This window comes from Corvus brachyrhynchos, unplaced genomic scaffold (assembly GCF_000691975.1).
Source record: "Corvus brachyrhynchos isolate BGI_N302 unplaced genomic scaffold, ASM69197v1 scaffold101, whole genome shotgun sequence".
NCBI lineage: Eukaryota > Metazoa > Chordata > Aves > Passeriformes > Corvidae > Corvus > Corvus brachyrhynchos.
In genome coordinates this window covers 21,163,316-21,175,235 of record NW_008237239.1, presented here as the reverse complement: position 1 = coordinate 21,175,235, position 11,920 = coordinate 21,163,316, and the positions used below count along the sequence as shown (strand labels likewise).

Here is an 11,920-nt window from a genome sequence, read left to right as displayed (position 1 = left end):
TGTAAGATGGGTAAAAAGCATGGTCATTTTGTCAAGGTGAAGTAAACCTTAATAGCATGATCCCACATGAGGATGCAGCTCCACTACACTGTTATCAGGTTTTTCTGCCTGGATTACATGCATTTAGATGATATATTGCAGTCCTCCTGCTTTTGCTGTGATTTGGCATTGATAGCAGCACTTTAACCCTGACAACGTAATGTTCTTTCCACCTCCCCAACCTCCTGCCCGTGGTTTTTATGGTCTTGTTTTCACACCCAAGGAGTTCACATGTTAATTCATTGATAGTGAACCATCTGTTTTAATGGCTTGATATTAATTGAGGAAAGTGAAACAATGAGGTATGAGAAATCATAGATCCTGAGAACTGGTCATGCCCGAGGTTGCTCCTACACTATAGGAGCAGCAGATGAGTAAATGGAAGGAAGAGCAGAAAAACATTTGACTGCAAAAAAAAGTGGCTCCTGGAAGATCATTTCAAACATACAATTCCTTCTTCTCCTTTCTGTTACAGCTGAGCCCGTGGTTCGTCTCCCTTTCTCCTTGGTCTTGTCCGTAGTGACTTCAGCATTGGTGGCTGCTTTAATTTTGGCGTTTTCAGGAATCATGATAGGTGAGTGTTTCTCTGCAAAAGATATTTTCATAGGAGGGCTGGATCCGAGCCACGGATAATTGGGCCCTGAGAGGCAAAAGGATTCAGGTTTTCAGCTAGTGCTGTATTTAATGACACCTTCCCACACACATCTTAACTTCAGATTTCTGCAGTTGTTTCTAACCACAATGACCAGTTCGAGGAGGCTTCGGTTACTGACTGCATCACAAAAGAGACATTTATTTATTGTTTGTGTTGTACTACGAAGCTGCCAGAACACAGCTGCTTCTGGTTTTGTGAGATCTGGTGCTGTTTAATGCCTAAAAGCTTCTTTATTTGTATGCCTACATACAATTTTTACCTCTTAATGTATGACATTTAAGCCTAAACTCTGACATAGGTTCCTCTTTCACAAACTGCTACTTAGTAGGATGTCAGTATTCTTGGAATTTTCATTTGAAATTCTAAAAAGTATTTTTCACCTTTTCATGTTCTTATTTCAAACAATCTGCTCACCTGCATTTGGTGCAAGCAGAATAGATTTGAATCAATGAAAAGCAGTCAGGGATTCAAACCACAGCTTTGCCACCTTTCTTTGTCCACACTGGGTATGGTCTGGGGGAGGAGAGGGATGTACCTAGAGCAGGAAATTAGATTTACACAGCTGTTTCAGTTTTAAGAATTTCAGGAGTTATCAGTTGCACACACATGGCCCTACGTCTATGATTTCTGTCCTGACAGTACCTTTTTACAATGGCTAAATACTTCTCAGGAGTGGAAGAGTAATCCTCTTTCCATCCAACGAGCCTATCATTTCCATCTCAGGAAAGGGCAACGACTTAAAAGATCAAAGCAAAGGCAATGAGGAGGAAAATGGAGGACAGGAAGGGTTTGTGAACAGGTCATTACATCCATCTGCCTTTGCGAGTGCATGTTTACCCCTTAAATTTTTCCCCTGAGCAACATCTGCTGGAGAAGATGCAATACCTATTACCGTCACAGTCTTTGGGCTCAATCCAGCTCCCACAGAAATCAATAGTGATTTAACCTGCTCATGATTGTCATCTTCTTTTGGAAAAAATCCTGCAATATCAGTTACTATTTCAAGGATATCCTCAGGATGTCTTCTTTCAAGGTGTGGTTTTTAATGACATGGCAGAAGTATCAGTGAAGTGATGCAAGGAATATAGCACTAGCATAAACTGACTTCAAATGTAGTCCTATTTGTTGTTTAGAAACAGAGAAAGTTTTGAAAAATTAGCTATTTTCTGCATACATCATGTTATCTGAGGAAACAGCTTAGGCTATCAATTTTGAACAATATGATACAATAATTAATTTCAGACGTTAGTCACTTCTGTGTGATTTAGAAAAGTTGGCTATACCCCAGCTCCCTCAAGTTTCAAACTGGACTTGTATTTGGAAGGTCAGGTTAAATTAAATAGAGCAGAACTAAATATCAGAACTGTGAACTCTGAGTCTCTCCAAGTGAAATTCATTTACTTTTTCCAGACAGTCCATGAGCAAGCCTGTTTCTTCATAAGATGTGTAAATCAAAGGTTCCTGGATGTCTTCAGATCCCATTTTCTATCTGTAATTATTTGACGTAGAGAAATATGCCAGTGTCACTGGCTGGTTTGATTCCCTGAAGTCTGGGCACACCACAGCAAATCCCAGTGAGAGTGCTGTCCCAAATCAGTCTCTGTGTGTGGTTAACTGTGTTCTCCATGTTCAGTGTACCGCCGCAAGCACCAGGAGCTGCAGGCCATGCAGATGGAGCTGCAGAGCCCAGAATACAAACTGAGCAAGCTGCGTACCTCCACCATCATGACAGACTACAATCCCAACTACTGCTTTGCAGGAAAGACCACCTCCATTAGTGACCTTAAAGAGGTGCCTCGAAAAAACATCTCCCTCATCCGGTAAATTCATCTTTGCCTTCCCCGTCCTTCACACTGTACACCCACATATCCTGGCTCTCCCAGAGAGGTGTGAACGCACAGCTTTGTGCAGGCACATGCAAATTCTTGCACACTTTTAGGCTCATACCCCTTTTCATAAAATATAAAGCTGCAGTAGTTAGGCTCGTGTGGAGAGGACTAGACTTTGGCATTCACCTTGACCTTCTCCAGGTGCAGTGTTCATCCCCTGGGAATGTGAGGAGAACTGAATAGTCATCACCAGTAATTCAGATACATCTTTTACAGGCTATGCAGTGAATGCCCCATTGCTATGAGCTGATGAAATTCTGGGATGGCTGAGGCTTGTAGGAGGCTCTTTTAAATCTTTGATGGGATCTTTGGTAAAGACGATGACATCCTTAAGTGCAATAGCAAGGAAAGCAATGGGTTTGAAAATGCCAGACAGTATTAAAAGGACAGGAATATAAAGCCAGCAGGATAATCACATCTAGATGAGAACTGCTGCTGCTGCTCAAAAGTGTCTCCTAAGAAAAACTTGAAAATTCAGAGTTCTTACACTCTTTGCTCTACTGCAAGGTAGTTGTGAATGTGACAGTACCTTGGTACCATGCAGTGGTACACAAAAAACAAAAAACAAGTGGAAGCAGGAGTCCTTGGAAAACTGGGAAGCTTAAGCTGCTGAAAAAGATGATGCTCAGAGCAGCCTATGCAGTCTGCAATATTTTGCTGTCTCTTATCTTATTCCCCCTTACCTGCACATCTTGCTGGACTGCCCCTGGAAGCTTCCAGTGTACCCTGTGCTGCTGTTCCCTTTGTCACTTGGACTTTGAAAGGATTTTCTGTGGAAAGCAGATAGCAGAGGATATAGCTGGAAATTGGCAAGGGAAGGGAAAGTGGACTTTTTGGAAGGAGGGTGAGTTATGAGCTGTGTAGATCTGGTTTATCCCCTCAGTTTGTAATTGGTTGGTCAGGCAGAGACAAGAATGGTGTCTCAGGCTGATACCTACAAAATGTTATTACACAAAGTGGTTGAGTCACAGGCAACATGAGCCCTCAGTGTGGTTTCACTGCCCAGACTGGTCTCTATCCTGGCAAAACTACAGACAGAGCTTATGCAACAGCAGAGGAGATTGTTTTTCCTTGCTCATACGGGCAGGAGGGCAACAGCCCATGCAAAAGCAGTCCACTGATACAGCAGAGAACAGAATCAATGCAGCTCTCAGCCCAGACCTGGCTCTAACAGGAGAGTGCATGTTGTAGCCAAGAGCTTTACTGGGAGCCTTTTACCCAGACTGAGATGCAGGAATTTGTGCAGCCCATGCAGGGTTAAGAGGGACTCGGGGTGCAGCCTCATCCTCTGCCATATTTCACTGTGTCATTATGACAGGCCACTGATGTGAAATAGCTGTTGTTGTACCAGTTGTCTTAACATTAAGAGAGTGAGGAATAGACAGGGATGTAAAACCTGTAGCACAAGGACATGGGACATGAGCTATTGTATGACTACTCTTATTCCTTTCTCTTTTTCTTGTAATCTTATTCAAAATAAAACTGTAAGTTTCATAATATGATCACTGCCAGAAACAATTCTCAGCACAAATTCCTAGAGCTGAGTGCTTTACAAAGCACTGTCATCGCCATTTACCGGCTAAGGTACTTGCCCAGAATCACACAATAAATCAGGAAAAGTTATTTGGTTTAGAATTCAGGTCTTTTGAGAATAATTGTGCCTCCTAGTTTCTTGTTCAATGTTTTGTTTAATGGTGATGCAGAAATATCATGGGAACTGTTAATGTATTTTGGGTGTGTAAACACCAAGACTTAAGTCCTGTCTTTATTGATCTGTTTTCGAGCACCCACCACTGAGCACTGATACCAAGGCCAAAGATGAGTGCTCTCTGTTACATGCTGCAATGCCAGCAGCTCAAATTCACTGGGGACTGTTCACTTCCATGGATTGCTTTCTCTTCCAGTTAAATACAAGTAGGTCTGTGAAAGATCTCACCAAGGTCTGGTCCCCTGCATATTGTCAATATCCAGTTCTCCCTGTTACACTGCCATGAAAATTGTGAGCCCGTTCTGTGAGCTGTGTCCACAGTGTTATAATGTGTGTTCTCTGTAGTAAAACCTTCTTGTCTTCTCTGGTCTGTCCAGGGGTTTGGGCCACGGAGCCTTTGGTGAGGTATATGAAGGTCAGGTGACAGGGATCCCCAGCGACCCCACTCCCTTGCAGGTGGCTGTGAAAGTAAGTGACAGTGTATGAGTTATCATGATGGTTTCATGCACCTTTCACCCGAGAGCCCCAATGCATTATAATAATGAAGATGAATGAAGCGTTGCTAAAAGTACTGAAGGATGTGGCTAGAAATGTTGCTGCTCTCTTACAACACTTCAATCCATCACAGCCATGGTACAGCTTGTAGTATATGGGCATGTGAGACTACTAAAAGAGGTCTGTAAATAGTAAATAGGCAAAGATTTCTCATGGAGCTAGAGTGCAGGAATGATAACTAAATCCATCCCCTGTCCATCCTCCCTATGCTACACCTGGTTGGTAATCTGTCCAAAGCCTTGTGAGTCAGAGGCCACAAGTCTTCACTGGGCCAAAAGCTGCTGGCACATGCATCAAAGACCCTGCAAGTAGGAGATAGCTGCTTCTCCAGGGATATCACCACTCCCTTACAGGATGGATATGCATTGGATGTGACGCTAAATGCTAAGAGACCCTGGTAGAGTTCTCCAGGCCTTCAGCAGCCTAGCTGGCTTGTTTTCTCCTAAAGGTTACATAGCAGCAGAGTCCTTCTGCTGGTTGTAGATCCCAGTCTTGCTGGAAGGTAGGAGCATTGAACTGCAGAGAACTCAGGAACTGTGATCTCATTCCTCATCTTCTATATAGCAGAGTCCCATATATTGAACCCTTCCCTGTGCACTCCGGGCTATTTCCTTTGCTGGGAGGAGGATGACAGTGGCGTTGATGGGCTGGGTGTTCTCATATTTACCTTTCAACAGGCTTCACAGTCTAGTTTAGCAATGCCCTAATGGTTATCTTAGAGTGAGGTTTCTTTTAGAGAAAGAAGGATTGCTGCAGACTGTGTTAGTGCCAGGTGTTCTACATCTGTAAGATGTAGTATCTTCTCCTTGTCAACCTGTTCTTCCTTTTGCAGACATTGCCAGAAGTGTGTTCAGAGCAAGATGAGCTCGACTTCCTCATGGAAGCTCTCATTATTAGGTGTGTATGAATCACACAGACACCATTTGTGTAGGCTTGCAAAGCCCAACAAAATAAAGAAAAAAAGTTCTTCATAGGTGGTGTCCTCACAGCACATCTATACAGTAGATTTAGTACAGAGAGAATAGGGATTACCATCCTTTGAACAGGAACCAAATGATTAAAGGCTAAATTTTCAAAAGGATCCACACTGGTTTTCATTACACAAAGTTTAAAAATTTAAAGCCCAGATTTTAGGATTGATAATAGGATTTTTTGATTTCTCTTAGCGATGAGAACATACCTTAGGAATTTGGGTTTAACTAGCCAAAGCCAACTGATGGCATTGACTTTATGCTGCTGTCATGTCATGTGTCAGTGTCTGAATCCCAGAATCCATGGAACTACTTTCCTATCACTTTGGAGAGGTGGAGAAATAAGGAAGGATTAGAGACCTCAAGAAACATACCCTACAAGCAGATTCCCATGTCAGTATGTTACTTGGAACAACACTGCCCTAGCCCAACTTCTGCCTCTTTGATGGGGGAAATTAAGAGCAGACTTCTCTCTGTTATCAGACATGTTCTGCTTCCTGCCCCCTACAAGTCTTGCTGTAGCCCAAAAAGAATGCAGAAACCAGGGAGAGGAAAAGCAGCCAAAAGCCACTGCTTCCCCACCTCTGTCAGTCCCTGCACTGTGCAGAGAGACACAGAATGCAGGGGTAGTACCTTAGCTTTATCCACTTGCCCCACCTTTGAGATTTGTTACTTTCTGGGGGGGGTGGGGGGGGGGGGGGGGACAAAAAAGCCAAAAAAAACCAAACCCACAAGCAAAACACTCCCTGCAGCAAAAAAGTTTGAATCTTTCCTGCTATTGTGCTTTTTGAGTCCAAGTTACTCCACAACTGAGTGTCCCTGTCTCCACAGCAAGTTCAACCACCAGAATATTGTGCGGTGCATCGGGGTGAGTTTGCAGGCCCTGCCCCGCTTCATCCTGCTGGAGCTCATGGCTGGGGGAGACCTGAAATCCTTCCTGAGGGAGACACGGCCTAGACCGGTAAGGAAAGAGTAAATTGTATTTTATTCAGAGAGCTGCTGCCACAAGGCAAACACTCAGCTGTAAAAGAGCTGATCTACTCAGATACTATTTCCCAGCGTTTTAGATGGTCACAAAATTTCAGTTGCTCTGAGACCACTGTGGAGGCAGAAGCCAGGAGGAGAGGGAAGAGATGCTGCTGGGGCTATGCAGAGCTGCCTTATCCTCAGACTTTGCTAGATAACATTGAAAATACTACCCAAAGGAAGACCAACATCAAAGTCTAAAAAGTAGAAGTTAAACTCAACTCTTACCTTCCTCTCACCAGCTGGGGGCAGGCTGGGAGGAAGTGTTGAGCTAGTAATATTAAAAAAATAAATCCATTATTTAAACTGCTGATCAGATGCATTTCTGTGGATATCTGTCAGTTCAAATTTGACATAGTCAAGGAGAGAATCTGGCCTGGAGCTGTCAACTTAATAGCAAATATCTTTAGTCCAGAGTTTTAAAGATTTTCCCCACTGAAATCAGCATCAATAGGAAAAGGTAGTCAGCTAGAAATGTGGAAGAAATAAATAATGACTTCTAGAGAGAATTCAGTATTTCAGAGGAATAAAGTTTCTCTGAGTCCCTGGGTCAGAAAGTCACACAGATATTGCTGCATTTTAAGACCAGGGCCCAGCTTCATACTTTGTCTCTAAATTCGACAGAGGACAAAATGCTGCATTTTATCAGCACAAGGGAGACACAAATTCACTCTAACAGATATCAATAAGATTCTTCCTTGAGGCATCTGGAAACAGATCATCTTTTTATTTTCTCCATGCAGTGTGGTTTTCAGGTATATAAAATGGTCTGTGAGACTCAGAAGCACTGCAGTCTTGAATAGGTTGCAATAAAGTGGCTCCTTCCTGGATAACGAGGTTAAACACCCAGAAAGGAAAGTCTGAAATCTGAGTAAGCAGACTTTATAAATACAGGTTGTTTTTCTGAAGCACCTAGAGATGCTCATACAAAAGGGCCAAACTTGGTGGTAGGTGAATGGGGAAGTTTGTATTTTGCAACATGGGCTCCACTCTCACCCAGTGCAGCATAAAATGGCACAGGCAAGATATGCTGCCAGGTCAGTGCTTTGTTCAAAACTGCCAGGCCAAGCTGTGCTAGATGTGTGAAGGGGACCATAAAACGGGATGGGGTTTAGCTCCTTAAATTAGAGGAGCCAGCTCAGTGATCTACAGATCTTGTGAGGAACTACTAAGAACACTAGTCCTGCACAGCAGGAACTTTTACCTACTTACAGTAAAATGAGCCAGCCGCTTCTGTAGATGAAAAGTCCTTAATCTTGACAGGATGCAGTCATGGGAGCCTTCTGATCTGAGGGGTTTTTTTCTATTTGGCCCTACCCCAGTCATGAGTTCTTCCTTGCCAGGACTTCTGTTCTTGTCAGCAGTAGCTCTGTGCAGCCCCTGTGAAAGCTGATGTCAGAAGAGGCTGATGGTTCAGTCCATTGCTTCCTTCGTATTTCTCTTTCTGCCTTCACAGTGGCTCCCCCCATTCCTCTTCTTTCCTTGTCTTTCCTGACCTGTTTGAGGTTATCTGAGACTGACCATAACAACTACCAAGCACAACGCCTTTTCCCATCAGCTTGAAGATTCTCCCTGGTTTCTGCATTTAACTTGCTCCCAGGAGTGAAGCAGACCTTGGATTGATGAGTGTTGTTTGCTCAGTCCCATGTCTTTCACACTCTGGGAAAGCTGAGCTTCAAATGCAGATGGGTAGTTGCAAGCTGGAACTGATTAGAAAAGCAGTTTCCATTCCCTCTTTAACAGCTAGATGAACGTGGACAGCCTGACTCTGTGCAGACACAGATCCACACAGTTTTGCTCCATTCTAATACCTTCTTTCCTCTTGCCTTGCCCTGCTTCTGCAACCATCCCATGTGGTGTCTGCCTGGCAAGAATGACAGGGTAATTCATTATCTGGCTGCTGGGGCAGCTTCTGAGGAGCCAATGGCACCTGTGAGTGCTGAGAAATCGGCCTCTGGTGTGGTTTTGACTGCTGGCTCACAAACTATGAGGCAAGGAGGCTATGACTGATGAGAGATGAGACATGTGCAGGGCACTGTGCTCTGTGAAGTATGGGATCTGGCCCTGGAAGTGGATTTACCCTCTGCATACACTTGAGGTGTGACATAGTCTCTGTACATAAGGCCTGTGGCTCAGTGCTACTGGATGTATCTTTGCACTGCTCTTAATGAACCCTGAGCTGCTTTGTTCCTCCTATTGCTCACTCAAGGAAGACAGGCGGAAGGTAGGCATAGCAGGCAGGACGTCTAGCTTTTCAGGCCCATTAAAGGAAGGGAAAGATAAGGGACAGTGCAGAGTAAAGAGGTTTTGATGAACTTTGTTTCCAAAAGGAATTAATTGAACACACAAGCCCTATCTGACAGACTGGGTAGCAGAGGTGCATTGCTTATTCTGCACTAAGCACCACATGAATTACTGCTTTTCCCCTTGTTTTCTTTCCACTTTTGTCTTTTACAGCTAATATCTTTTACTACCTTGTCTTTCCCACCTACTTTTGCTCTCAGCCTAATTACAAAAAAGAGATTTACATGTTCAGTCTCTACCTTCATCCCCCAGTTGGTCTTTGCACTGCCTTGCCAGTGACAACAAATTCATTTGCTAGTTTGGATAGACTTAATAGAGGCGTAAAAGACATTAACTTGGCACTAATTCTGAGGCTTACAGAAAAAGAAAGCACCATGCTAGAGAGACCACCAGTTGCCACTGGCCAGCTACAACCTGTGTGACTTGGAGCAAGACACATGCAGCATGCTGCCATGCACTTAGCCACTGAAAATCAGGAAAGGGAGCAGAGGGAATGGTGAAGGAGAAAGTGAATAAAGCAAAGGGGGGACTTAAGGCATTGAAAGGGACATGAAATGGAAAACTAAAGCAACTGCAGGAGGTATCAGAACACGGGATCCAACTTAATGAGATGGAGATGCTGCCAGCACTGTCGCATGGTGTTCATCTGTGTTCTTCATGTAAACAATGCAGTTTCAGTTCAGCCAACATGTAATGATTTTTCTGGACTCTAAGCAAGAATGATCATATCTCTGTCCAACATCACTGATACAATACCAGTGATTCTTGTGAAATATGTTGATTTATGCCAGCTAGGTCCACACCATAAGGTTCAGATTCATAATTCCCCATGAGTCCATGGTTTACAGCCCTGAAGGATTTCTCTTTTCCATTTCTAATAGAGTTTCACATCTATTATAGGATTACCTCTTCCCCCTGATCTGCAGAGAGGCAACCGGGTAGATTCAGAGGTGCCTGGAATCGGAGCCTTTGCTCAGTGTGAGCATTGCAGAATTGTCCATTCTGGGAGGTTCAGTGCTGATCTTTCTCACACACAGCACAGCAATCAAAGCACAGCTCTGGGAGAGAAATTGTATATGGATAAATGATTCCCCTCCTTTGTGCTGTGCAGCCTGTTGCACAGAGCAGTGATTACACTGAACAATACACAGAATTTCATTCACCTTTGGCAAGATTCAGCCTTACCTGGGAGGTGTCACACCAGTGCTTCCAGCATGCCCACTGCCCCGAGCAGCGGAACATTGCAGCTGGCATCATCCATTCATCTGGGGAGCAAAAGCTGTAAAGTGAATCCTTTGGTGTGTCTCAAGGCTGCCCCCTTGCAAAATGAATCCCAAACCTCCATTTTTCAAACAAATTACATGGCTAAATTGTCCTTGGCTGGGCAGTCACATCTGTTTTAGGATTGTATTTAGCCAAATAAAAGGTGGAAGGAATTCATCCAAGGAGGGAAAGGAAAGCAAAAAAAAAAAAAAAAGGGGGGGGCAAAAGGGAAAAAAAACACGCAGTTCAAATCAGCTTGTGACTTCAGCCTACTGACTGCTTTGCAGTATAGCTTGAGTCTGAAATCGATTGTAGAGTAAAGAATTGGGCTTTTTACTCAGTTTTCACTTCAGGTTTCTGACCCTTGCTCAGAAGAGCAAGGAATGGGTAGATTGAGATATTAATTTCCCCTTGGTTATGCCCTGCAAGGGAAAAAGAAGACATGTGCATTCTTTCTTACTGTAGCCATCTTGTGTAGCTGGTGAGTCACTTTAACTCACAGAGGTAAAAGATTATTCTCTCTTCCCCACAAAATGGCTGGGAAAGAACAGCTTTATGTTTGCAGAAAATAGTTATTCTGTAAAGAGGAAGTTTAAGAGGAGATGCAGTCCAGTGTTTTAAAGAATCAGTTAAGTATACATAGGCAATGAACTACTCTATGTAAATAATAAAATATCGATCACATTTTGGTTTATGGCCCTGCATTGAACAAAACAGTCTCTGTTCACACAGAAATGCAGCATTTTTCAATTATTTCACTAGTCAAGTATTGAGGCCAGGTTTTTTTCTAACATCTTCAGAGGATGTAAAGATTTTCTTTCTTGAGTTTTACCACTCAATGACCACTGTTTAACTACTGGCTGCTGCAGAGCAGAGACTTATTTCCAGTCCCAGTGTGCAGTGGTTTAGATCAGGTGGGATGGCCAGCACAGCATTGCATCCATCGGGAGACACTTCATTACAACAGATGGGTTGGAGATCCAGCAGTCCCCGTCACTGGAGAAGCTACGCTGGTCTGTGCACTGGTGTGAGAGCCCCAAGGGCAGGTGTGCCTTTTGGGGACTGGGCAGCATGGTTGGTGTCATAAGAGAGATCGAAGGAGTGTGATACACTTGTTTGGTCCAATAACAAAGGCTGATAAACACTTAGCTATCACATGGTTGTTGTGGCATGAACACTCACTGCCACCCAGTTGTTTCTCATCACTCCTCTGGCAGCAGCACTTTCCTCCTGCCCCCAGGACTGGCCACAAGGATCACTGAATCTCGACACAGGCTTCACTGATTCACACCTCAGGGCAGCAGCTGATGGTTTGGCTTCAGGGGCTGAGAAGCACTGGTGCGAATCCTGCCCTTTCCACTAAAGCATCTGGCTCCTCCTGGCAAGGGCTGTGGACTTCATCAGAGGGGCAGGAACAAGGAGTTGGCAGCCTTAGTCTTCCATAGCCATTGGCTACACAAAACTGTGTCAGTGCTCAAAGGGGCAAGATAAAACCTACACAGATGTGGAG

At 43.9% G+C, this 11,920-nt stretch overlaps 1 protein-coding gene across 2 annotated transcripts in view; it reads left to right on the top strand.

The window, feature by feature from the left end:
• ALK (anaplastic lymphoma receptor tyrosine kinase) overlaps positions 1–11,920 on the top strand; it is a 225,730-nt gene that overhangs the window by 205,167 nt on the left and 8,643 nt on the right. For both annotated transcript variants that reach the window (XM_017730126.1, XM_017730125.1), the window contains exons 18-22: positions 515–613; positions 2,328–2,514; positions 4,669–4,759; positions 5,679–5,743; positions 6,649–6,778. In XM_017730126.1, coding sequence (XP_017585615.1) covers positions 515–613; positions 2,328–2,514; positions 4,669–4,759; positions 5,679–5,743; positions 6,649–6,778 — 572 coding nt within the window. The remainder of the gene's footprint in view (positions 1–514; positions 614–2,327; positions 2,515–4,668; positions 4,760–5,678; positions 5,744–6,648; positions 6,779–11,920) is intronic.